Consider the following 13,909-nt stretch of genomic DNA (forward strand, 5'->3'; position numbering starts at 1 on the left):
TTAGGAACTTCTAGGATCAGTTAGAGTAATGTTAGATACCAGATGCTGTATTAGATTTCTAGGGTGACCATAACAAATTACAGCAAACTTGGTGGCTTAAAACAACAAAGTATTTTGTCACAGTTCTGGAGTCAGAAGTCTGAGACCAAGCTGTCTGCTGGGCTGTGTTCCCTGCAAAGGCTCTAGGGGAGAATCCTTCCTGTCTTCTCCAGCTTCTGGTGGCTCTAGGCATTCCTTGGCTGTGGCTACATGACTCCAGTCTCTGCCTCCGTCTTCACATGGCCTTTCCAAACCCTTCTTGTATCTGTTTCTTCTCTTCTTTCTCTTTCCAGAAAACTTATTACTGGATTTGAGCCTACCTGGATAGTCCAGGATGATCTCATCTGAAGATCCTTCACTTCATCATATCCACAAAGACTCTTTTTCTAAAAGGAAGAAGGTCACATTCCCTGGTTCGGGGGTTAGGATGAGGACATATCTTTTGGGGGTAGGGGACACCATTTAACCCTCTACAGATGCCAAGATGCTTAGTGATTTACATAACAAGCTTGTCATTCACATAACAGTCCAAGTTGGTGGTGTTGATAATTGGGGGTTAAATTCTACAGAATTAATCAAGGACCCAGTTGAGGTTGTTTTTAACATAAAGCTTCAACTTTGCCGCAGGGAAGAAAGAATATGTGGGTGCGCACCAGGAGGGTTTTTTGGGCCAGGCTTGAGAGTGGCACGTATTACTTGCAGTCTTACTCCTTTGGCTAGACCTGCCAAGGAGGATGAGAAATGCAGGCTACCTGAAGACCCAGGAAAAAGAAGAAAGAGTTTAGTAAACAGCTACTCTCTGCTACAATTGCCAATTTTGATAGTCTGATAGTTTCGTTTTAGGTTGTATTCAGTATTAAAACTTGCTTTTGTTCGTATATTCATTAGTTTATTCACTGAATAAGCACTTAGTTGTATAGGTGAGGGAAAGCAAGGAGTAAAGTGAGAGGGTCTGGGTCTGAGTTTTCCCTAAACAGACAGCTTGTGTGATACTTGGAGTTGGGAAAAGACTCTTTTAGGTGGTTGATAGTACCAGTTTTTTCTGAGTTACGGCAGTGGACCAGGCCCGGCATGAATTGGCTTTGGGGCATAAATTTTTGCCAAATTGAAAAACAACAATAACAACAAAACTGTCTCTGGGTTATCTTCTGCTTGAGATTTTAAAGGGACTGTCTTCCTTTTCTTAGTCTCCAAACGTGAGGAAGGGTATTAAGGTTAGTTGTTAAAAAGAAGACAAGTTTCTTTCAGTTTTCCTCCTGAAAGCAATTTCTCTTCCATTAAGACCGACTCCAGGTCTCTGATTTCTTGATTCTAAAACACTAGAGAAGCAGTTAGAGGAGCAGATGCCAACTCTGTGTATGTTGAGCTTTCTAGAGTTAAGTATCTCTGGAGTTGTGGAGGGTTGAGTCTGAATCCAAAAGTGAGTTAACATCTTTCCTCTTCCAGAGGTTCCCTTTGTCATCCATTTCTTACAGTGAGGAGAAAAGATGCTGGCCTCTCCCACAGGGATTGAGAGGGGGGCAAAAAACGGGGAGAAGGCTAGCTAAAGGGGTGAGGGGAATGATTCCTTTTTCAACAAGTCCTTTTTGGCGGCTTGATGCGAATGCTGTCTAGAAGTACTATTTGACATCAACAACCAGAGCAAGAAGCTTGGGGTTCAGCATGATTTGAAGAGTTTAGGTTATCTTTTGCCAAAATGAATGTCATGTTGCCTGCCTTCCTGCCTGGTAATACAAATACAATTGTATATCCCCAACCCCCTTAAAAGAACTAATTGCCCGAGCTGGCTTGGATAGCTCGGGTATGTTGTTTGAAAGAACCTTTATTCTATGAGCATCTCTTGTAAACTTGGGAATGCTGTTACAAGAAATGAAGAATCATATAGCCAATTTAATGCATATGGGCTAGACTGAGGTTGACCTTTGACACTGTCTGTTAGAAAATAATTTAAGTGATTTATTAAGGTGTGTTAGCCAAGAATTTCAACTAATACAAACACTGCATTGTTTTAACACTTAGATATTTAACTCATGATCTTTGCTGTGGAAGGCTGTTTTTGTTTAACTTGCATGAAAAAGAAAAGTCAAATGCTTTCTGGAAATTATCCAGCAAGTGGTTGAGTTGATACTAAAAAATTCTGAAAATTTTTATATTCTGAAAAATGCCATAATGGTTTGGAAACATTTTTTGAAAAAAAATCACTAGTGAATGACCCCGATCACTATGTGATTGTGGCTCTTTTCATCAATCCATTTGTTAATTAAATAATTTATTGAGGACACACTGGGAAGAGTCATGTGCTGGATGCTGTGACCATCGTGCTTTAGAAAATGTAGTGCTGAATCTTTCAAAAGAAGAGACTGAAGGAAGAGTAAGACATCGTCTTAAATGTAAATTCTGGAAAGATTGAGTTGCTTTCAGCCCCCATATTCTCTCCTACTTATCTGTAGCATTCCCTGGAGATCTTGATGAACTTTCAAGTAATATGTTTTAAGAAGTTATCTTCTGAAGTCATTGAGGAAAGCAAGGTGTCTGTTGTCTTTATCCCTGCTGTAGTAGCAAAATAGTGTTTTGATGATTTCACTGAAATAGCAGAAATAGGAATTGGTTTTGATTTTTAGTTAGACTGTAGCTATTGGGGGTGGAGGGGACAGAAGGAAAGTAAATTAGAAATATGGTTAGGATTTGTAAGAAATGGGACAGCAGCATGTAGGGGCAGAGACTGTGTCCACCTAGTGGTACTAGCTGTGCACAAGACCATCATGGCTTGCAGCATCTTCAGGTACTAGAAATAACATTATATGCAGATGTTTGTTACCTCTTCATAAGAATGTTGACACAACCACTCAGCTGTTGACCTGTGCTTGTGTTGTCAGATACAATGTTCTAAGTCCGTGTAAAATCCTATAAAATGTGCAGGCATAGTTGATGGGGCGTTGTGTGTGTATATCTCTGTCACAGCTAGCACATGTCCTCAGCAACAACCAGTTTCAAAGGAGCTTCCTCCACCTCCCTTCTCAGCCCATCCTTGTCGGGCATTGTCTGAGAGCCTGATTGAGTAACTCGCTTTGACCATGTGGATCGCATCTTGAAACTATCTTAATCTTGTGATCAGAAGATGAAAGAGACACTGATTAGAAAGGAGGGAGTATGTGTGTATGTTTATTATGTTAAATTTGAAATTATGGAAGATCTAAGGAGAAACCATAAAAAGATCCGATAAGAACGTGGATTTAAGATTTAGGTTTTCAGGTTGTTAGCACACACTGTTTTTGTGCTTATGTTTTAGAAGGTGAGTATCTGGGAAATGAAGATGTGTGTTGAGTCAGGGGAGGTAGGGTAGATTGGACGAAGATAGTGGTTAAGCATATCTCATGACAGTGAAGCTGCAGTAATAATTTGAGGTATGGAGGTACATTTAGACCTTGATGAAAAATGGATACAATTCCCAGATTTTAAGGTCTTTAAATAGAGTTACAAGTGACTTATGATGTAAATGCTTGGGAAACTGAAACTAAGTGGTTTATTGGGCCCCCTTGGAGTGCTTTATTTCTTTGCAAAAGTATTAATTGACAAAGTTGACTATTTGGCTTGTGGATTTCTTTTTAATTATAACAAATGAAACCAATGAATTATCAAGAAAAGCTTTTAAAATAACTGTGCTCAGTAACAAACTAAATAAGTAAAATTACTAAAGAAATTACTTTGAGATACTGTTTTTTAATCATCTTTACTGAGGTATACTTTACATACGATGAATTCACCAGTTACTGGACCACTTTGCATTCCCATTCGGCAATGTCATAGAATCCCGGTTGTTCCAAATCCTTACCAACCCTTGAGTATTGTCTGTCTCTTTAATGCTAGCCATTTTTGTGGACATGGAGTTGTATCTTACTGTGGTTTTAATTTGCATCTCTTATGGTGTTGAGCATCTTTTTATGTGCTTGTTTGCTATTTGGGTATCTTCTTCAGTGAAGGATCTGTTCAGATCTTCTGCCTATTTTTAAAAATTGGGTGGTTTGTCTTATTGAACTATAGAAGTTTTTTAAAAAGGTATTCTGGATACAAGTCTATCAGACTAGATTTTGCAAATATTTTCTTCTAATTGGTGTCTTGCCTTTTCATATTCATAACAGTGTCTTTCAGAGAACAAATGCTTTTCTGATAGAATTCAGTTTCTTTTATTTTATAAGTGGTTCGTGAATTTCTGTGGCCTAAGAAATCTGCACAATTTAAGTCACAAAGATTATCTCCTATGTTTTCTTCTAGAATTTTATGTGTTTTGTTTTTACATTTAGCCTGTGATCTGTTTTGAGTTAATTTTTGTACGTGGGTGAGGTAAGGCTGGAGATTCACTGTTTTTCTTCCCATATGTATATTCAACTGTTTCAGCCATTTGTTGAATAGACTGTTCCTTTTTTTTTATGAGCTCCCTTGGTATCTTTGACAGACCAATTTGCCATACATGTGTGGGCCTATTTTTGTACTCTGTATTTTGCTCTCTTGATCTATATTTCTGTCCTTTTATCCCTACAACACTCTTTTGATTACTGTCTTGAAATCGAGTAGTGTGAATTCTCCAAATTTGTTCTTTTGTAAAATTATTTTGGCTATTTTAATTTTTTTGCAGTTTTATATAAATTTTAGAATCAGCTTGTCAGTTTCTAGGGAAAAGCCTAAAGGCTTTTGATGGAGGTTGCTTCGACTCTGTAGATCAATTTCAGGAGAACTGATACCTTAAGTCTTCTGATCTGTGAATGTGACATCTCTGTTTATTTAGGTCTTTAGTGTCTTGCAGGAATGTTTTGAAGTTTCTAGTGTACAGGTCTTGCAAATATTTTGTTAAATTTATCCCTAAGTATTTCATGATTTTTAGTGTTACATGATAACATTTTAAAAATAAAAGTTTCTTATAGTTTTCAGAGAAATACTGTCTTTGAACAGCCTCCCACCACTTCCTTGATCCCCTAGGATGGAGAAGGTGGTTTGTACTATCTATATGATGCATTTAATCAAAATCAAGGTCTACAGTTGAACAGTATCTTAATGGTTTCTGTATTGTAAACAACAGCAATGGAAAAATGTTGATGTTTAGAATTTTGAGGTTGGTGTTTATGTTTAAGTGTTTGCGTAAAGTAAACAAAAGGAAGTAGTAAGGGAATGATTAAGATCTGATAGCTTTTCACTTATTTCACTCCTTGTGTTATGTTCATAAGGATGCTTTTTTTTTTTAAACATTTTTATTAAGTTATAGTCATTTTACAATGTTGTGTCAAATTCCAGTGTAGAGCACAATTTTTCAGTTATACATGAACATACATATATTCATTGTCACATTTTTTTCACTGTGAGCTACCACAAAACCTTGTATATATTTCCCTGCTATACAGTATAATCTTGTTTATCTATTCTACATATGCCTGTCAGTATCTACAAATTTATAAGGATGCTTTCTTTGCTGTGTCAGACACTTGTTGACTTTAGGCAGCTTCCTTCTCTCTTTTCATGCTTTCTGTTTTGAAGGTTCACTTACATAAACTATGCCCTTCATAAATACCACATTTCTTTAAGTTCAGGAAGCACCTATTGAAATTCTGTGAATTTTACCCATGTATTTGCCCTGTTTGAATTAGGGCAAATGAAGTCTCAGGGAATCCAGTTGATGTAACTGCAGTCAAGAAAGCAACCCTTAAAGTAAGAGCTTGCCATCCTTTCAAATTCTTGAGTGATTGAAAAATATTAGTGCTGTTATCTAAGTCTTGAAATATATAATTGCTTTTATGAAAAATCTAAGGCTTATTCTTTCTTCTTTTTTATCCTGCCCTGATCAAGCTCAGAACTGCTATTTCTTTTTTCCCTCTGTTTTATTTGTATGAGATCTTCAGTATGTTGTTCTTATTTGGAAGGCATCATTAACAAGGGTTTTTTGAGATATGTGGTAATGGGGGAGAAAGGGTTTCATACTCCCATTTTTCAGATGAAGAAACAATGAGTCATTTTTATACTTCTTGCATTCTTATAGGAAGAGTACTCCCCAGGGATCTTGCAAAATTTTCATGAAAGCATAGACTGTAACTATAGTTTATAATGTAAGTCTGTGTCTTTAAACCTAATTAAAAATATTCCTAAGTCTTTGATTACCAAGGATATGCATCTTCTCTTTGTGGATTGAATAAAGAGAGAGATCGAGGTATCCAAAGTAGGAAGTATAATCTAAAGCAATGATGAATAAGCTTTAGTGACTGAAGACCTACTTGGGGAATTTAAGAAAATGCAGATTCCTGAGTACTTGTGATTGGATCAGAGAATTTTTGCAATATAACAAACATCCTCAATCTCTTTAGATGCAGGTCTTAGGTAGTATGTATTTTAAGAAACGCCAGTTTAAGAGAAAGGAAAGCTATGGCTCTTGAAGGGACAGAGCAAAGGATTTAAAGATTCTCTTAAAGGTTTTCCAGTATATATCTGACCTTCCATCACTCTGCCAGTTCTTACATCTTCAGTAACAATAACAATGACCTTAGTACTTACTGAATGTTGCTACGTGGCACGCAATGGCTGTGGTTCAGTCTTTGCTTAGGATAACGTCTAAGATAAACTTTATTAGTATGGCCTCCTTCCTTACAAACTCAACAGATTCAATTAAAATACTTTAAATTGGAGAAAATGATAAACTACTAGTAGGATTAAAGAAGCCCAATTAATATTACGTATGAGAGAATGAATTATAGGATGTTTTGATTAGGAAAGACCTGGTGAACTAGAAGAGGCTTTCACTAGTCTAAATAAAGGAAATCATTTGGAAAAGTCTCATCAAAAGTTATTTCCAGTCTGAGAGCTGTAATGGAACACTTGGAAAGTTGTCCTCTCCTCTCAGACTAGGAAAATGATTTCATATTCAGAGCTGAAGAATGCTTCACAGCTCTCCAAGAAACTGTGGCTGTGGAATGAATCTGACATGTAGATTTTTCGTCTGGTCTAGTGCAGAAATGGCCAACTTTTCAAGTTGGGAATGGAGAAAGGGGAGTTATATGGTATTAACTGTATGTTCTACCTATTCAAAACTCCTTATTGACTCCCTGTTGTCTGTTCTATACGCATTAGCCTAGTATTTGACACCTGCCATTGTCCTTTCCAACTCACCGTTTAGATTCTTTGTGCCACTGCCTTTCATAAACTGTGTTCCTGGAACCCGGCTAAACCCCTTGAAGTTGCAAGCACATGTGCTTCTCTGCCTTTGTTCCCATGTTCCCCCATCTGGAGAACCCCTCTGTCTCCTGCCTCTCACACTGTCCCAGGATATCTATGTGCTGCCTGTCCTTCAAAAGGCAATTCAAAAGCCACTTTCTTCAAGGAAGTTCCTTTGATCGTCTCGGTTGGAAAGAGCCTTACCTTTCTTTGAACTTCCAGAGGATCACATATGGCTCTTATCATATTCTACTTTGTATTACAGAAATGTCTGTTGTAGCTCAGAGATGAGATTTAACGCTTTGGAACTGAATTTGTTTCGTTGTGTGCTTTTTTACACGCTGTGTTGCATAATGTGTTCTTGATGAATGAAAGGATGAAATGATCACCAAAAATAAAGTCTGCTTTTTTTCCCCGCTTTGGTATTTTTCACGTTAGTGCCTGGAAACAGGAGAGCTAAATGTGATAGCAAAATTTAAGATGTTCAGAGGCAGGGACTTGTCTTGCAAAATGTTTTCATCCAATAATAACCACAGGGATCCTTCTAAATGGTGGCACAGCTGGCCTTAGCTGCCTCTGGTAGTTGTTAGACAAAATTGGAATCCCAAATTAGAATCCTGTCTGAATGCGATTTCTTGGCCATCTATTGTTGTAAGTAGGTAGAGTCTTAATTTTTTCCCCCTCATTTTCTCTCAGTGGTCCTCTTCTTTCATACACATAGTTTCTGTTGGTGGGATAGTTGTCTGGCAGCCTTTCTGAAGTTTCGGAATTGGTTTTTCTCTTTTTTGGGAAACATGAATATGCATTCCCTCTGGGACTTTGGTACTCGCCATTCCTTAGGAAATCTCTGTCTCTTTGTGTAAATTTTTTTCCTATTTGTATAAATTGTTACCCCTGGGAGGGCTGAGATGTTATAGCTTACCTCAGTCCCTCCTGCTTAGGAACCTGGATTCTGGTCTTGTGAGCCCCCTTTTCTCCAGCACTTGTGCTAGTTTTTGGTGTCTTATTCTGTGTAAATCATTTATGTCTATATGCAATATTAATGCAATCTCTTATTTTTGTCTTTTCCTCTCATCTACTCATGTCTGCATTACCTGTTTTAGAGGGTAAACCTTTGAAGGACATAGGTTATTTCTGTCAACGTAGCTCTGAAGAACATTTAGCACCAAGATAAGTCCTGCGAATTAGTACTCAGTGATGGCAATGATGCTAGTTGTAATTATAGCTCATTTAGAGACTACAGTTCGCTTACTCAGCCTTGGGACAGGAAGGCCAACTACTTTCAGCTTCTAGGAAGAAAAATCCTTCAAAGGTAGTGAGCTAATGCGCTTATGTGCACAAAAACAAAGCCCTTTGGATTTTCACTATCTGAATTTATTACAGGAACAGAATAATGAAACATTAGTAATGGCATAATGATGGCAATGTCTAATTCATCCCTAAGGGTGTTTAAGTAGTTTATATATCTCTGCTTAATCCACTGCTGAAATAGAACCAGTGATCTTGTGACTATCCCAAACAGGGAGAGAAACTCAACACTACATGTGTCCCCCTCCAGCCATTCATTTCCCAAAGACTCAGTATAATTTCTCTCCTTAAACTTCAGAATATTAAGGTATAAGATAAACTTGAATGACATTCTTTTTGATTTTGGGGTTGCTTATCCAAATAGAATTTATGGAGTGGAAATGCGTATAACATTCTTGTTGTAAGTCCAGCCAATGCCAAATTAACCTCAATTAAGTCATTTCTTGTGTAATTATACACTTGGATAGAGAGGATGCAAAGGATCAGAAATGTTTTGCTAGATGAGTGGAATGTCCAATTCCAAACCTTTGTGCAGAAAGGCTTTCAGTCACAAACTTTATTAGATTTAGGTGGGGAAAGGGGGCATGGAGGGAGGCCCCAGAGAAATAGTTCAGCTGTTTCGGAAGAACCCAAGGCTGCCCGCCTGTGTCTAGTAGAGAAGGCCGTGTTGTAGCACAGCTGATTATGTTTTCTTCTCTGACTTACCCAAGGAACCTGGCGCATCTCTGTCACAGCCCCTCCATTTAGCTCCTTTGAGATTGGCCTGGTTTTCTAGTTTGGGTTGCAGTAGACTTGAATCTTGGTCATTGAGTGGAATCCAGTCAGTGCTTTGGTTTTTCCTTATCTGCAGGGCTGGCCTGTGTGTAGGCAGAGTAACACCTTCCTGGTGGCTGGTGGGGAGAGGGGAGGCTAATGTAAGCTTTAGTGGACTGAGTTAATGAGAAATGTATAATTGTGGAAGGCACTAGGCAGTTTCAGAGCCATGAGAGGATACAAGCTTATCAGCAGATGTCCTTTAGCTGTGATGTGAGTTTGGCTGAGATATCTGGCATGGAACCCACAGGGTGTCTGTCCTGTGCAGGGTGATTACAATCTCTTTGTGTACTTTTAAGCTTTAAACACTCACCTGTAATTTATAAAAGATGTGACTTTTGTATGACATTTAAGAGAAATTTAATTCTTTGAACATTATTAAGGACTGTGTGCCAAGTATTTTATATACTGGGACTCAAAGAAAAGTAGAATATGTTTCTTGTCTTTTAAAAACTTAAACTATCAAAAGCAAGATGAGCACACTTAGTACAGCGTAGTGAAAAGAACAAGTGTCAAAGAGTTTGCATCTTTGATTTGGTGTGTGTGATTAAGGCAAGTCCCTTCATCTCTGAGCCTCAGTTTCCTTATCTATAAAATGGATTGAATATCCTCTTGGCAGATAGGGAGGCTTGAGTAAGTTAAGAGGTCTAAAGAGTATGGTAAATTGTTAAGTGTTATGACGAGATAAGTTAATTATCTTTGAGAAACAAGAATTACAACCCCAGATGAAAGGGTAATTATGCTCCTGGGCTTGTATAAATGAAGTTACTTTTAGCAGTGAGAAGAAAATTTCTGGTTATTACCAGAAAATTGAATTTATAACACTCTAATTTATTAAAGTAAAATATTTGCAAATGACATAGAAGCTTAATGAAGATTCTAAGGTTTATTTTCCCCTCTCTTTCCTCCCATAGTACTTTTTTTTTAAGCTTAAGTATTTTTTTTCTTCCTTCCTTCCTTCCTTCCTTCCTTCCTTCCTTCCTTCCTTCCTTCCTTTCTTTCTTCCTTCCTTTCTTTCTTTCTTTCTTTCCTTCTTTCATGAAGGTACTAGGGAATTGAACTCAAGGCCTTGTGTGTGCTAAGCATGCACTCTACCACTGAGCTATATCCACCTCCCAAACTTTTGATGCAGTTTGTTGGCATAGTGTCCTGGATGTTAAGAAATGGCTTTAGGCTCTGTTCTTTGAATATTTATGGAGAATAATTAACCGCCCCCAGACCCATTGTTACATATCAGTGATGTTGAACAAGCAGGTAACTAGTTACTGAAAATAGCTTGTAGGATGTGAAACAGTTCTGTTAGTGAGGATGATGGAAAACTGCCAGTCAAGGCAATTTTGGGTTTCAGTGCAAAATCTAAAATTCTAATACTTAGAAGAAAAAAATATTAATTTAATACATATGATGCCAATAATCCATCCAAAGTCCTTCAACATAAATGTGTTTTGACAAGGTGCTGAAATCTCCAGTGTATTCCTCCAAATGTTTCTACTGTCCACGTGGCCATGTTGAAGGCAGACAGACAGACAGAAAAGGCTCGTTGAGCCAGGTGCTGAATTTATAACTGAAACAGTAGCTCCTTTTGAGATTAGACAAACAACCTTCAGTTTTAGGAAAATAACTGGGGCTTTGTATTTTCCCTCCATTATAGTTTCACTTGAATTCCTGGAGGCAGGCTGAGTTCTTTGAGAAGTAGCTGTGATGTAGACCTATTGTGTTTTAAAGCATCAGTTTTCTTCATTTTCTGTTTCTTGGAAATCAGTTTAGTAAGTTTCTCAAATGAGTGGGAAAAAAAAGTGCCTAAAACATAAAAGCACATGCTAAGCACATTTGAAAAGTATGAGTTTATTAAATTTAGACCTTGTCCATGATTTCAAGCAACTAATTATGAGGATAGATGATCAAGTCAGCAGGACCAGCAAATGTGTCTATTTGAGAAAGTCCCACTGGGGACCACAATCTTAAGTAAGAAACAGAGAAAGCTACATTTATTGACTGTCAAAAATGAATTAACTGAGTAAATATCAGTATGTTATATGTGCTGCTGAGCCAGATTTTCTTACTTTAAAGGAATAAATATGGCTCTTATGGTATGAAGACATTCTCTAAAAGAATAAACAGTAGAAATCACTCGACAGCTGCCTACAGATTTAAAATTTCTCATCCTCAACCAAGTAATTCTACATTAGCCAGAGTTATAATTCATTGAATTTCATGTGCTAGAAACTTTATATTTAGAGGTAGGTAGTATTTGCTATAGTAGAATAGAGCAGTTTGAGTTATCACTGGTCATGGGACTTTTAAGAATTTGGGTGGTGGGTTTGTATTATTAAAAACCATTGATTTATTTATATCCTAATATATCTCTGGCATCAGCTGTTGCATACACAAGGTTAGAAGAAATAACTGGTTTCCAGATAGCTTATCAGTTCATTTTGGGGGAGCTTTTTGTGATTATTTTAGCCCTCAGCTGGGCTGTTGCTAAAACCCTGTGGCAGTTGTAGCCTATCTGATTCCTCAGTGAAGTGACAGTGTTAAAGGAAAAAAAAATGGAACCTGTTACATAGACATGGCACTAGAGATAATCATGACTATCTCTTATAGTCATGAATTGTTACTTAGAAATTGCTTGTGGGATAGAAAATTGGGGAGAATTACTGGGAATAATAAGCTGACTCTTTTTCAACAGCTTTGTTGAGAGTTTGTTTACTATGAAATTTACCATGATCGTTTTTAAATAAAAGGGAGATATTGTTAGGTGTCTCACTATAGGCCACTTTCCTCTATTTTAAAGTAGTATTAAACAGTAATAAGACATATATTTTCACCAATAAGATGATCTTTTTGATAATAGTAAGAGGATCTGTAACATTTCTAAATCTGTAAGCAAGCAAGGCTTGAAAGGACCAGGAAGAATGTTGTGGTTCCGTGTGTTGAAGAAGTACAAATTTATATGGGATCAACAAGTTGCTTAAACATGCCGGCCAGTTGTCAGGGTTGTGAAATACTAAAAAATTCTATTTTGGCGTAAGCAATGATTAGGTTAAAAAGAATTATTAGCAAAACATCTTTTGAGTTCTATGTAGAAAGGAACCTAATAAGAATTGTTTTGACTTCCTGATGCATCTTTTTTTTTTTCCTTTTAGAGCTGATTTAGGTAAACCTTGTGTGTGAAATATAGCGTATATACAGATAAGGTTGTGAAACTGAAGAAGAGCATAAGTAAGATAATGCCAGCAGCAGAGTAACTATCACTGGGATCAGGAAGTAGAACGTTGCCAGCCTCTCAGGATCAGTCTGTATTTTCTTCCCCCACCTTGGTCCTCAGACTATCATTTTTATGCAAATTCCTTACCTCTCCCCAACCTCGTGTGTGTGTGTGTGTGTGTGTGTCCCTAACCATTAATATTTAATTATGTCTGTTGTGTAAAAAGAATCATGCTTCTTTGTCTCAACATCAGGTTTATAAGATCCATCCATGTAGGACGATGCAGTACAGTTTGTTCTTTTTCTTCAGAATGTTGTATCTCATTATATGAACATAACACAGTACTTACCATTTTATAGTGTGGGCCTTTGGGTTTTACCCAACTTCCTACAGCGTATTCTACTATAGTCTCTAAAACCTGATACACGTGAGCATGAGTTTCTTAAAGTGTGGACCCTCCATCCACAGCATCAGCATGAAACTTGGTAGAAATGCAGACTCTCAGGGTCCCATCCCAGATCTACCTTTGGATATCACCTTGAGAAGTATATGTATTATATATATATAATATACTATGCTTATTTTGATATTTCAGTATATTTTTGTGTCTTCTGATTGGGGACCTGCCTTAGGAGCTCCTAATGGTCACACACGTGCACGTGCCCACACACAAATATACACATGCTCACTGCAGTCTCTTAGCATTGGACCCATTACTCACTTTTGAAACAAGTTAGTTTTATCTAGTTTGAGTTGAATTTTGGTATTTTCAAAGATAAAATACTCAGAAGAAAAAGATTTACCAACGCTGAAGATTCTCAAAAGAATATGTATAGACTGAAGACCTGCTAGAAGAGGACCCTGAGTGCATGTTGGGCAGAACACTATTCCCAGAAAAATTGCTGCAGAGCCTTACAGAGAAAGCGAGTCAGACTCTAGAGTTAGGCAGACATGGGTTCAAATCCACCTGTACTACTGATCAGCTGTGTCATCTTAGGGAAGGGCTGAATTTCTCAGTTTCTTCTCCTGGGAAAGAGGGGATAATAACACCTACTATAAAGATTGAAAACCAATGACTATTTGAAGGGCCGCAGTGTGGATACCATGGATGCGTTTTTGGCTTGGGATCAGCGGGATGAATCTGTTTGAATGTGGCTGACTGTCATGCCTTCATACTTCATTGCTTTCATGCTTTTTACTGTGCTTTTGTGCTTCCTGCAGGAACGATTCCAGGTGAAGAACCCTCCCCATACTTACATTCAAAAGCTCAAAGGCTATCTGGATCCAGCTGTAACCAGGAAGGTAAGATGTGTGTGTTTCCACATGGTGGTTTTGCTTCCTTATGAGAAG

The 13,909-nt window shown here is 37.6% G+C and overlaps 1 protein-coding gene across 4 annotated transcripts in view; it reads left to right on the forward strand.

Moving 5' to 3' along the window:
* The window catches only part of FMNL2 (formin like 2), a 279,240-nt gene that overhangs the window by 167,463 nt on the left and 97,868 nt on the right, over positions 1–13,909 (forward strand). For all 4 annotated transcript variants that reach the window (XM_064484782.1, XM_031451403.2, XM_064484783.1 and 1 more), the window contains exon 3: positions 13,781–13,861. In XM_064484782.1, the coding sequence (XP_064340852.1) occupies positions 13,781–13,861 (81 nt within the window). The remainder of the gene's footprint in view (positions 1–13,780; positions 13,862–13,909) is intronic.

The sequence above is a fragment of the Camelus dromedarius genome, chromosome 4 (assembly GCF_036321535.1).
Source record: "Camelus dromedarius isolate mCamDro1 chromosome 4, mCamDro1.pat, whole genome shotgun sequence".
NCBI classification, from domain to species: domain Eukaryota; kingdom Metazoa; phylum Chordata; class Mammalia; order Artiodactyla; family Camelidae; genus Camelus; species Camelus dromedarius.